The 13,801-nt window shown below is 39.5% G+C and overlaps 1 protein-coding gene across 9 annotated transcripts in view; it reads left to right on the top strand.

Annotated features, from left to right (window-relative positions):
• Window positions 1-13,801, top strand: part of ATRX (ATRX chromatin remodeler) — a 328,475-nt gene that overhangs the window by 71,060 nt on the left and 243,614 nt on the right. For 8 of the 9 annotated variants that reach the window (XM_077888250.1, XM_077888255.1, XM_077888252.1 and 5 more), the window contains one exon: window positions 4,781-4,893. The exons of the other annotated variant lie outside the window; for it this stretch is intronic. In XM_077888250.1, coding sequence (XP_077744376.1) covers window positions 4,781-4,893 — 113 coding nt within the window. The remainder of the gene's footprint in view (window positions 1-4,780; window positions 4,894-13,801) is intronic. 9 annotated transcript variants of the gene reach the window in all.

Below are 13,801 nucleotides of genomic sequence, written 5' to 3' on the forward strand. Positions count from 1 at the left end.
CTGATTGTGACCCAGTATGTGGTCTATTCTGGAGAAAGTTCCATGTGCACTTGAGTTGAATGTGTATTCAGTTGCGTTTGGATGTAAAGTTCTGTAGATATCTGTGAAATCCGTCTGGTCCAGTGTATCATTTAAAGCTCTTGTTTCTTTGGAGATGTGCTTAGAATATCTGTCATTTGTAGAAAGCGCCATGTTGAAGTCCCCTACTATTTGTGTATTATTATCTATGTCTTTACTTTGGTTATTAATTGATACACTTGGTAGCTCCCACATTAGAGGTATAAATCTTCATGATTGTTTAGTCTTCTTGTTGGATAGACCCTTTAAGTATGGTATAGTGTCCCTTTTCATCTCTTTCTACCGTCTTTAGGATAAACTTTAATTTATCTGGTATGAGGATTGCTACCCCAGTTTTCTTTTGAGGATCATTTCAATGGTAAATGGTTCTCCCCCCTTTCATTTTCAGGCTGGAGGTGTCCTGAGGTCTCAAATGAGTCTCTAGTAGATAGCAAATTGTTGGTCTTGCTTTTTTATCCCGTCTGAAACCTTTCATCTTTTGATGGGATTATTTAGCTCATTCATGTTCAGAGTAACTATTGAAAGATACAAATTTAGTGTCATCATAATACTCTTTAAGAATCTGTTTTTGTGGATTATTTCTTTGGGATTCCTCTTTCTTTTACAGGGTCCCCCTTAATTTTTCTTGCAGAGTTGGTTTGAGGGTCACATATTCTTTCAGTTTTTGCCTTTATCTTTATCTCTCCTTCTATTTTGAATGTCAGTCTTTCTTGATAATGTGTTCTTGCCTGCATGTTCTTCTTGTCTAATACCTTAAATATATTATACCAGCCCTTTTTGCCCCGCCAGGTCTCTGTTTAGAAGTCTTCGGTTAATCTGATATTTCTCCCCATATAAGTTAAGAATCTCTGGTGTCTTGCTGCTTTCAGGATTTTCTCTTTATCTTTGGAATTTGCAAGTTTCACTATTAAATATCGAGGTATTGAACGGTTTTTATTGATTTTGTGCTGATTTCTCGTGGATCAGAATTTTTGTTTCCCTCCCCCAATTAGGGAGTTCTCTATGATTTGTTCAAATATACATTTTGGCCCTCGTCCCTCTCGGCATTTTCTGCAACCCCACTTATACGTATATTCTTTCTTCTGAGGCTATCATTTATTTCCCTTAACCTTTCCTCATGGTTTCTTAATTGTTTTTCTCTTTTTTTCCTCACTCTCCTTCAGTACCATCAAGTTGTCTTGTATGTCACTCACTATTTCTTTCACTTCATTAACCCTAGCTGTTAGGACATCCAGTTTGGATTGCATCTCATTTAATTGGTTTTCAGTTTCAGCATGATTAGATATAAATTCTGCACTAAGAAAATCTCTAGAGTCCTTTATGCTTTTTTTCCAGAGCCACCTGTAGCTTTATAATTGTGCTCCTGAATTGGCTTTCTGACATCAAATTGTAATCCATATTGTGTAACTCCATGGCAGAGAGTACTGGTTTTGCTTCTTTCTTTTGTGGTGAATTCTTCCTTCTAGTCATTTTGTTCAGTGCAGAGTGACTGTGTATGAGTGGGCTGAGTCAAGAATATCAACCACAACCTAAGTAATTTTCACCGTAGGTTATTCTGACAAAGTCAGAGACCAGAAAATGAAAACAAAGATCATGAGCAAACAAAACAAAAGGATTGCTAAAGTGAAAAACAAATTTTAGAACCAAGTATTAAAAAATAAATGGCCAGAAATCCCATAGAAGAAGAAGAAAAAAAAAAAAAAAAGAAGAGAAAAAACCAAAAGTATAGAGGAAAATGGGAAGAGGGGGTACTGGGAGATGGTGGTGGTGAAGAATTTGTGGTGGAGGGAGAATGTCGTCCTCCTGAGGGGTCCTAGAAGGTGATCCTCTAGGTTCTTAGTGTATTAAATTCTGTATGTTAGAAGATGGTGAATCCCGAATTTATATAAATCAGCAATACTGGGCAGCCTGGGTGGCTCAGCGGGCAGCCTGCATGGCTCAGCGGTTTAAGCGCCTGTCTTCCGCCCAGGGCGTGATCCTGGAGACCCGGGATTGAGTCCCACTCGGGCTCCCTGCATGGAGCTCTGCCTGTGTCTCTGTCTCTCTCTGTGTCTATCATGAATAAATAAATAAAATCTTTAAAAAAAAATAAACCAGCAGTACTTGTAGAAAGCCCCAACAATGACCACCAAAACATAATCGAGATACAAAATGGGGGCAGAATGGGAAGGAAGAGAGAATATAATCTCACAGAATGAACCAGCATGGTATTCCACTTCATTCTGGGTTGCATGCTGGTCATATTTTAGAAGATACTATCTTCTTCCATTGTAGATCAAAAGTAGGAGAGAAAAGATAAAAACACCAAACAAAATCCCTTATTTCATATATCCTAAAATTTAGTTGAGTATGTTGACGGGAATCTAGAAGTGAAAAATATATCTAAGACGTGATTATAGATATGTCAAAGTCAAAATGGAAGAAACTTAAAAATGAAGATCTGGTAAAATATTGTAGTTAAGGTGGGAAAAGTAAAAAAATATTGGAAATTTTTAGTCTGGTATAAAAATGAGTTGTCATGGAAAAAGGAAAAGAAAAGAGGGGGAGACCCTCTAGTTCTATATACTGTGTGCCCTCGATATTCCATTGGTCCAGAGCTTTCTAATTTTGGTTGGCCAAGAACTTGCTCTTGCCCTGTTCTTCAGCATGTCTTCTGGGGGAGGGGCCTGCTGTGCTGATTCTCATTTGTGTGTGCCTGGGTGGTGATGCTCAGGCAGGGTGCTGGCTCAGTGGGAGCTGTTTATCCTGTGAGGTCTTTGTTTTCTGGCGGCCCCACCTGTCCCAGGTACAAGGTGAAACAAGGATGAAAAACAATGGTTGTGGCCAGATTTCCAGCTGTGGAGTCAGCTCCCAGCAGTAACTACCTCATTCTCCCTGTCTGCACTGGCTTTGATGCTCCCGGGTGACGCGGGTGCACTGATCTGCACAGCTTGGGGGTGCCCAGTGACGACAGAGTTTTCGCTGTCCTGTGCCTTCCCTGCTTCAGCCTGTCCCAGAGGGAGAGCAGGATCCCAGGCTTTGTCTGCCTGGGCACAGTGGCAGCCAGGGCCCTTTGCTGGTGAGACCACACTCCTGGGGCCAGGGCTTCCGAGGGTAATCGGGCACAGTGAGCTCCCTCCTGAGCCTGGCACCTAACCGCCTGGCTTCTCCCAAATACCCTGAGGGCTGCAGCGCTCGAGTCCTTTACCGAGATTGGTCCCAGGTTTCCAGTGAGCTTTCCCCTGGTGCACTTCCTCTAATAGTGACCTCAGGAATCTGGACGCTTCACTGCCCCTCATGAGATTCTGCCCGATTTCCCTGCTAAGCACTTTTCCACCTGGGAAAACTCCAGTGCAGAATTTTAAAGTTCCCGCTTCTCCAGGGCTTGGCTTTCCTGTCCCAGATGCTTTCCCCTCTTCGCTTTAGCCCAGCTCCTCATGGGACCCCCTCCTTCACTTTATTTTTCTTTCTTTCTTTTTTTTTCCGCCTTCCTACCATGCTAAAAGGGAAAACTTTTCTCTCTGTAGCATTCGATCTGTTCTCTCTTCAAATCTCAGGTCTAGGGCAGCCCCAGTGGTCCAGTGGTTTGGTGCCGCCAGCAGCCCGGGGTATGGTCCTGGAGACCTGGGATCGAGTCCCACGTTGGGCTCCCTGCGTGGAGCCTGCTTTTCCCTCTGCCTGTGTCTCTGCCTCTCTCGCTCCCAGTGTCTCTCATGAATAAATGGATAAAATCTTAAAAAAAAAATCTCAGGTCTAATTCGTAGGTGTTCAGGATGTTTTGAAAGTTATCTAGGTAAGTTGGTGGGACCAGGTGAGTTGAGGACTCCTACTCCTCCGCCATCTTGCCCTCCCCTCCTATATGATTTGAAAATAGTTTTCAGTTGTATGGCTTGTCTCTTCACGTGCTTTATGGTATCTTTTGATAGACAAAGATTTGAATTTCAATGAAGTTAGTTTTATGTATTTTTCCTCTTTTCGATTTAGGAAATCTTGTATTAGAAATGGGATACATATTTATTTTTTGCATTCTTTTAAGCTTTTAACTTTCAATACTCTCTGGGATTACAGATGTACTTATTATGTAACTTAGCAGATATGCTATAAGAATTTAGTTACGCAAATATTTCCCTGGGAATCTGTGTGCTCTTCTAAGTCCTATTTTAGATTTTCTTCATCTTTCTGTCATTTATACAATTATTCTGTGAAAAGCTGAAGGTGGAGTGATAAAAAAACTACAGAGGCCTTCCAGGGAATGTTTAGTAAATATACTCAATACATTACTTAATTATTATTTTATTTTATTTTATTATTTTTTTAAAAGGGCACAAACCCTTTAATTTTTTTTTATGATAGAGAGAGAGAGAGAGAGAGACATAGGCAGAGGGAGAAGCAGGCTCCATGCACCGGGAGCCCAACGTGGGATTCGATCCTGGGTCTCCAGGATCACGCCCTGGGCCAAAGGCAGGCACTAAACTGCTGCGGCACCCAGGGATCCCCTTAATTATTATTTTAAATGATATAAAGCAAAATCTCATGAATAATTTACTCATGTTTTCAGATCCTTAGTGAAATTGTGAAAATTCATTTTTTAACTTTTATTTTTAATATGCATTCTTTCAGATCACTTCCAATATAGATATGTTTGCAGTTTGTTAGAACTTTTCATTTGATTAAATACGTGACAGGCTAATTAAGGAAGTTCCTTAAATTTTTGTTTTGATAGTGAAAGCAAATTGAATACGTTGGTACAGAAGCTTCATGACTTCCTGGCACACTCATCAGAAGAATCTGAAGAAACAAATTCTCCTCCAAGACTTGTGATGAACCAAAGCACAGGTAAATTGAAGAATAATATGCAATATCTTCTAGTTTCTTTCCTATTTATTTTTGGGAGGGAACAGATATTGAAGGCTTTATTAGCCCTTCTTAATCTAGTGTTTAGCTAATATCTGGTATTGGAGATTTTAATTTAGATAAGTAAAATGTCAGGTTGTTTGGTTATAGGTGCTTAGAGAAGGATGCACTATGGTTTTATTCATAATGGAGATATAGAGTGGGTGATAAATGTTCAGTATAAAATATAGGTAGTAGAAGAGGTGGAAGCAGTATAGAAATGTGTTATTTTAGTTATTTATGTATTATGAGTTACATTTTTACATTGATAGCTTCTCTGAGTAGAATTGGTGCATATTTTTTTTAAATAAAAAGAATAATTCCTTTATGTTTCCTTTTCTCCTTTTTAAAAGTATCCTGTATCATGTGATGATCATTTGTTTTGAGGTTTTCAAGGGTAGCTACATATACAAGTTGAATACACTCATACGTACACATATGCATCACAAATGCAGTATGTACAAGAAGTATAAGAGGGGTAGACTGCAGTGAGAAGTGGCTGCACAGTTTGTATTCCCAGGAACAGTGCACAGGGGTTCCTTTTTCTTTATATCCTTGCCAACACTTGTGGTTTGTTTGTTTGTTTCTTTCTTTCATTCAACACTTGTGGTTTCTTGTGTTTTAAATTCATCCATTCTGACAGGTGTGAGATGATATCTCAATGTGGTTTTTAAAAAAATACTTTATTTATTTATTTATGAGAGACACAGAGATAGAGGCCAGAGATTTAGGCAGAGGGAGAATCAGGCTTCCTGCAGGGAGCCCAATGCAAGACCCAATCCCAAGACCCCAGGGTCACAATCTGGGCTGAAGGCAGATGCTCAATCAACTGGGCCACCCAGGCGTCCTGCATTTTGGTTTTGATTTGCATTTCCCTAATGATGAGCAATGTTGAGCATCTTTTCCTGTTGGCCATCTGTATGTATTCTTTGGAAAAATGTCTGTTCATGTCTTTTGCCCATTTTTAAATTGGATTCTCTCTGGTTTTTTTTGGTGTTGTATAAGTTCATTTAAAAAAAATATTTATTTATTCATGAGAGACATAGAGAGAGAGCCAGAGACATAGGCAGATGGAGAAGCAGGTTCCCTGGGGGAGATCCTGATGTGGGACTCATTTAGTCCATTTAGCATTTAGTCCATTTGCATTCAAAGTAGTTAATAATTATCGGCATTTTAAAAATTTTTTATGGTTTTTGTAGTACTTCTGTCTTGCTCTCGTCGTTTCATTCTGTTCATTAGTGATTCCTTTCTTATATGTTTTGCATATCTATTACCCGTTTTTGACTTGTAGTTATCATTATGCTTATGTATATTATCTTCTGCGTATAGCAGTCTGTTTTAAGCTGGTGGTTGATTAAGTTTGATTGGTTGGTTCTGAACGCACTAATGTTTTACTCCCTCCTGCCATGTTTTTCATATATGGTATCTTATTTTTCATCCTTTTATTTTGTGAATTCTTTAAAAAAATTTTTCAGATGTATTCTTTTTAAATTTAATTTAATTTAATTTTTAATTTGAATTCAATATGCCATCATAAAGTCCATCATTAGTTTTGGGTGTAGTTTTCAATTATTGATCAGTTTCATATAACACCCGTTGCTCATCACATCATGTGGTCTTCTTAATGCCTGTCACCCAATTACCCCCATCTCCCCTTCAGCAACCTTTAGTTTGTTTCCTAGAGTTAAGAATTTCTTATGATTTGTTTTCCTTTCTAATCTTTTTCCCCATTCAGTTTCATCCCTTTCCCTTATGATCCCTTGCACTATTTCTCATATTCCACATATGTGTGAAATCATATGCTAATTCTCTTTTCTCCAATTGACTTATTTCTCTTAGCATTTTTTTTAAAGATTTTATTTATTTATTCATGAGAGACCCAGCAAGAGGCAGAGACACAGGCAGAGGGAGGAGAGGCAGGCTTCATGCAGGAGCCTGATTGGGGACTTAATCCCAGAACTCTAGGATCATACCCTGAGCCGAAGGCAGACGCTCAGCCACTGAGCCACTCAGGTATCCCATAAGGCTAGTTTTGTAGTGACAAATTCTTTGAAGTTTTGTCTGTCTGGGAGCTCTTAATCTATTGCTCTACTGTGAGTTGTAGCGTTGTTGGTAGAATACTCTTTTTTTTTTCTTCAAATTTTTATTTAACTTTTAGTTAACATATAGTGTAGTATTGGTTTAAGGTGTAGAATTTAGTGATTCTTTACTTACATATAACACCTATTGCTCATAACAAGTACCCTCCTAAATACCTATGACTCATTCAGCCCATCCTGTAACCACCTCCATCCATCAACCCTCAGTTTGTTCTCTGTCATTAAGAGAGATGGTTTATTTTCCTCTCCCACTTTCCCCTTTCCCATATATTCATCTGTGTTCTTTTTAAATTCTACATATGAGTGAAATAATATAGTATTTGTCTTTCTTTGACTTATTTCACTTAGCATAATATACTTCAGCTCTAGCCATCTCAATGAAATGGAAGATTTCATTCTTTTTGAAGGCTGAGTAATAATTCCACTGTATAAATAACATATCTTCCTTATCCATTCATCAGTGGATGACATTTGGGTACCCAGTAGTGCAATTGCTAGGTCAGAGGGTAGGTGTATTTTTCTCTTTTTGAGTAACCTTAATACTGTTTTCCAAAGCAGCTGTACCAGTTTGCATTCTCTTCAACATTGTAAGAGTACCTTTTTTCTGCATCCTTGCCACCATCTATTGTTTCCTGTGTTAATTTTAGCCATTCTGACAGGTGTGAGGTGGTATCTCATCATGGTTTTGATTTGTATTTCTCTGATGAGTGATGTTGAGCATCTTTTCATGTGTCTGTTAGCCATCTAGATGTCGTCTTTGGAAAAATGTCTATTCATCCCTTCTGCCCATTTCTTAACAGGGTTGTTTGTTTTTTGGGGTGTTGAGTTTGATTATTAAGTTCTTTATGGATTTTGGCTACTAACCCTTTATCACATATGTCATTTGCAGATATCCCTCTTTTTCCATAGGCTACCTTTAAATTTTATTGTTTCCTTTGCTGTGCAGGAAGGTTTTATTTTGATGAAGTCCCATAGTTCATTTTTCCTTTTGTTTCCTTTGTCTCTAGTCAACATGTCTAGGAAGAAGTTGCTACAACTGACTTGAAAGAGATTGCTGTCTGTGTTCTCCACTCACAGGAATTTGTTGGTTTCCTGTCTCATCTTTAAGTCTCACACATTTTGAATTTCTTTTTTGAGTATGGTGTAAGAAAGTGGTCTAGTTTTGTTTTTCTGCATGTTACCTTCCAGTTTCCCCAACATCATTTGTTGAAGAGACTGTCTTTTTTCCATTGGATATTCTTTCCTGCTTTGTCGAGATTACACAAAGAGTTGTGCGTCCATTTCTGGGTTTTTTATTCTGTTTCATTGATATGTGTCTGTTTTTGTGCCAGTACCATACTGCCTTGATCACTACAGCTTTGTAAACATACAGCTTGATGTCTGGAATGTGATGCCTCCAGGTTTCGGTTTCTTTTTCAAGATTGCTTTGGCTATTCGGGGTCTTTTCTGGTTCCATACAAATTTTTAGGATTGTGTTTTTAGTGTTGTGAATACTGCTGCTGGTATAGTGATAAGGATTGCATTAAATGTGTAGATTGCTGTAGGTAATAAAGATATTTTAACAATGTCCTCCAGTCCCTGAGTATGGAATGTTTTTCCATTTCTTTGTGTCCTTTTAATTTTTATTCATCAGTGTTTTATAGTTTAGAGAGTATAGATCTTTTACCTCTTTGTTTAGGTTTATTCCTAGGTATCTTATGGTTTTTGGTGCAGTGTAAACAGCAACGATTCTTTTTTTGTTCCTGCTACTTGATTATTGGTGTATAGAAATTAAACATATTTCTGTACATTGTTTTTATATTCTACTCCTTTGCTGAATTCATGTATGCTGGCATTTTTTTTGTGTGTGTGAAATCTTTCTGGTTTTCTACATAGATCATCATCTCACCTGCAGATAGTGACAGTTTGACCTCTTTGTTGCCGATTTGGATGCTTTTTCTTTCTCTATTTTGTCCCAATTGCTGAGACGAGGACTTCCAGTAGTATGTTAAATAGTAATGGGAAGAGTGGATATCCTTGTCTTGATCCTGACTGTTGGGAAAAAGCTGTCAGTTTTTCTCATTTGAGGATGATACTAGTTGTGGGTCTTTCGTACATGGTCTTTATGATGTTGAGGTATGTTCTATCTATACCTTTTCTGTTGAGCAAAAATGGTTGCTGTATTTTGTCAAATGCCTTTTCTGCCATCTTTTGAGAAGGATCATGTTTCTTATCCTTTCTTTTATTAACATGATGTATCACATTGATTTGCATATATTGTACCACTCTTGCAGCCCAGGAGTAAATCCCATGTGATCATAGTATATAGGCGTCTTAATGTATATGATTAAATTTGCTATTGTCTTGAGAATTTTTGCATCCATGTTCATCAGGGGCATTGGCTTCCTTTTTAGTGGAGGTCTTTGTATGGTTTTGAAATGAAAGTGATCCTGGTTTCAGTAGAAGGACCTTGGAAGTTTTCCTTCCGTTTCTACTTTTAGAGCAGTTTGAGAAGAATAGGCATTAACTCTTCCTTAGATATGTGTGAAAATTCTCCTGGGAAGCCATCTGGCTCTGAACTTTTGTTTTTTGGGAGATTTTTGTTAATTGATTCAGTTTCTTTGCTGGTTCTCAGTCTGTTCAAATTTTCTATTCCTCTTTAAGTAATTTGTATGTTTCCTGGAATTGACCCATTTCTACCAGTGTGCCTGGTTTGTTGGCAAGTAATTTTTCATAACATTCTGTTACAATTGTTTGTGTTTTTATGACGTTGGTGGTCATTTCTCCTCTTTCATTGGTAATTTCATTTATTTGGATCCTTTCTCTTTTTTTTTTTGAAGGGTTTTTATTTATTTATTTATTGATGAGACACACACAGAGAGAAGCAGAGACATAGGCAGAGGGAGAAGCAGGGTCCTTCTGGAGAGCCTGATGCAGTACTTGATCCCTAATCCTCAGGATCACACCCTGAGCCTGAAGGCAGAGACTCAACGACTGGGACACCCAGGCATCCCTCCTTTCTCTTTTTTAAAGTCTGGCGAGTGGTTCATCAATCTTATTAATTCTTTCAGTGAACCAGCTCTCAGTTTCCTTTTGTCTTATTCTCTTGTTTTTTTTTGTTGTTGTTGTTATTTGTAAATCCCTTGTTTCGACTCCAATATTTATTATTTCCCTTCATTTGCTGTCTTAGGATTTTTTGCTGTTCCTTTTCCAGCACCTTTAGGTATAAGTTTAGATTTTTTTTTTAAAGATTTCTTTATTCATGAGAGACAGAGAGAGGCAGAGACACAGGCAGAGGGAGAAGCAGGCTCCAAGCAGGGAGCCCGACGTGACACCCGATACTGGGTCCCCAGGATCACACCCTGAGCTGAAGGTGCCACTAAACTGCTGAGCCACCAAGTTTGGGCTCAACAGGCTGCCCAAGTTTAGGTTTTTATTTGAGACTTTACGTCGTCCGTCCTAACTTCCTTCCTTCCTTCCTTCCTTTATTTATTTATTTTTAAAAGATTTTTATTTGTTTATTCATGAGAGGCACACACAGAGAGAGAGGCAGAGACACAGGCAGAGGGAGAAGCAGGCTCCATGCAGGGTCTCCAGGATCACACCCCCAGCTGAAGGCGGCGCTAAAGCGCTGAGCCACTGGGGCTGTTCATGTGCTTCCTTTTTAAAAAAATTTTTTTTTAATTTTTTATTGGAGTTCAGTTTGCCAACATTTAGCATGATAACCAGTGCTCATCCCGCCAAGTGCCCCCCTCAGTGCCCATCACCCAGTCACCCCAACCCCTGCCCACCTCCCCTTCCACCACCCCTTGTTCGTTTCCCAGAGTTAGGTGTCTCTCGTGTTTTGTCACCCTCACTGATATTTTCACTCATTTTCTCTCCTTTCCCTTTATTCCTTTTCACTAATTTTTATATTCCCCAAATGATGAGACCATATAATGTTTGTCCTTTTCCGATTGACTTATTTCACTCAGCATAATACCCTCCAGGTCTATCCACGTGGAAGCAAGTGGTGGGTATTTGTCGTTTCTAATGGCTGAGTAATATTCCATTGTATACATAGACCACATCTTCTTTATCCATTCACCTTTTGATGGACACCGAGGCTCCTTCCACAGTTTGGCTATTATGGACATTGCTGCTATAAACATCGGCGTGCAGGTGTTCCGGCTTTTCACTGCATCTGTATCTTTGGGGTAAATCCCCAGCAGTGCTATTGCTGGGTCGTAGGGCAGATCTACAGTTTTCCAGAGTGGCTGTACCAGTTCACTTTCCCACCAACAGTGCAAGAGGCTTCCCCTTTCTCCACATCCTCTTCAACATTTGTTGTTTCCTGTCTTGTTAATTTTCCCCATTCTCACTGGTGTGAGGTGGTATCTCATTGAGGTTTTGATTTGTATTTCCCTGATGGCCAGTGATGCGGAGCATCTTCTTATGTGCTTGTTAGCCATGTCTGTGTCTTCCTCGGTGAGATCTCTGTTCATGTCTTTTGCCCATTTCATGACTGGATTGTTTCTTTGCTGTGGAGTTGAATAAGTTCTTTATAGATCTTGGATACTAGCCCTTTATCTGATAGGTCATTTGCAAATATCTTCTCCCATTCTGTAGGTTGTCTTTTAGTTTTGTTGACTGTTTCTTTTGCTGTGCAGAAGCTTTTTATCTTAAGTCCCAGTAGTTCATTTTTGCTTTTATTTCCTTTGCTTTCATAGATGTATCTTGCAAGAAGTTGCTGTGGCCAAGTTCAAAAAGGGCATCCTGTGCTCTCCTCTTGGAGTTTGATGGATTCTTGTCTCACATTTAGATCTTTCATCCATTTTGAGTTTATCTTTGTGTATGGTGTAAGAGAATGGTCTTGTTTCATTCTTCTGCGTGAGAGTGTCCAATTTTCCCAGCAGCATTTGTTGAGGGAGACTGTCCTTTTTTCCAGTGGATAGTCTTTCCTGCTTTGTCGAATATTAGTTTACCATAGAGTTGAGGGCCCATTTGTGGGTTCTCTATTCTGTTCCATTGATCTTTGTGTCTGTTTTTGTGCCAGTACAAATAAGCTTTCTGCCCTGTTTTGTCTTCTCTTTTTGAGATCCTTATTATGTAAATATTCTATCGCTTGATTGTGTTGCTGTATTCCTTAAATCTGTTCTCATTTTTTATTCTTTTCTTTCTCTTGTGTATCTTAATTACCTTCCAGTACTCTTTCTTCAAGTTCATTGATGTGTTTTTTTGCTTCGTCTAATCTACTACTTATTCCCTTTAATATATTTTTAATTTCAGTTATGGAGTTCTTCATCTTTGCTTGGTTCTTTTTTTTTAACTTTTTTTTAAATTTTTATTTATTTATGATAGCCACACAGAGAGAGAGAGAGAGAGAGAGAGAGAGAGGTAGAGACATAGGCAGAGGGAGAAGTAGGCTTCATGCACCGGGAGCCCGACGTGGGATTCGATCCCGGGTCTCCAGGATCGCGCCCTGGGCCAAAGGCAGGTGCTAAACCGCTGCACCACCCAGAGATCCCTGCTTGGTTCTTTTATATATTTTATATCTCTTTTTGGGGGTTCTCAGTGAGATCCTCCACTCTTCTCAATTCTAATGAGTATCTATATCTAGGACTATTATGTTAAATTTTCTCTCAGGTATGTTGCTTATTTGTGTTTTCCTTCTCTTCCTGTCATTTTTTGATTTTTTTCATTTGGGGCATAATCTTCTGTCTCCTTGTTTTGTCTAACGCTCTGTTTCAATTTGTGTGTGTTAGGAAAGACATCTGTGTCTTCTGTACTTGTCATTAGTGGTCTTATGAATAAGACGTCCTATAGTTCCCTACAGTGCAATGTTCCCTATTCACCAGAACCTTGCACTTCAGGGCTGTCTCCTGCACGTGTTGTGTGTACCATACTGTTATGACTGAGCCACATTTTGTTTCAGTGCAGTCGGATCCAGTGTGTCTCCTTGCCTAATATGGGTAGAGTTTGGTCTCTTCATTGTTCCTAGGTCAGTGTGGGGATTGCTTGTGCTTGTGTTGGCTTATATGAGAAAATATGCAGGACACACTCTTAACTACAGTGTTCTCCTTGTATTGTCGCCTGAGACTTGCATAAATGGGCCTGCCATCATACCATTTGTCTGCCTTCAGCCTTCTGTGGGACTGCATTTCAACTAGTCTTTGTGCTTATTTGTCTATTCTCCCAGGGCATGAGTCACTTTCGATTGGTTCTGGCCACTTTCAGGTTTGCTTACACAATTCCAGGTTTTTTTTTGGTGCCTCTTTAGGGGGACCCTTGCTGGGGTTGGTTTTCTTTTCTTTTTTTTTTTTTTAAAGATTTTTATTTTATTTATTCATGAGAGACACAGAGAGAGAGAGGCAGAGACATAGGCAGAGGGAGAAGCAGGCTCCATGCAGGAAGCCCGACATGGGACTTGATCCTGGAACTCCAGGATCATGCCCTGAGCCGAAGGCAGACGCTCAACCGCTGAGCCACCCAGGCATCCCTGGGGTTGGTTTTCAATGTGGCAGATTGGAAGAGGTAGGTGAGTAGGCCAGGCCTGTGGTATTAACAAGGTATGCACTAATCTGCTCCGGATGGGACCTGGAGCTGCTTTGGAGAATTCTTTTGGTGGGCATGGTGTGCTGTTTGCAAGCTAGATGGAAAGTGTTCACTGGTTCCCAAAAGTGCCATGATATCTGGACTGGAGATTGGGGAGGTAAGTGGTACCTGCCCACTCTTGTTCTTGGAGTAGTCTCCTAAAGTTCTCTTCCCTTCCTGTGCAGGTTCTGAGATTAGTA

This window comes from Canis aureus, chromosome X (genome assembly GCF_053574225.1).
Source record: "Canis aureus isolate CA01 chromosome X, VMU_Caureus_v.1.0, whole genome shotgun sequence".
In the NCBI taxonomy this organism is placed as follows: Eukaryota; Metazoa; Chordata; class Mammalia; order Carnivora; family Canidae; genus Canis; species Canis aureus.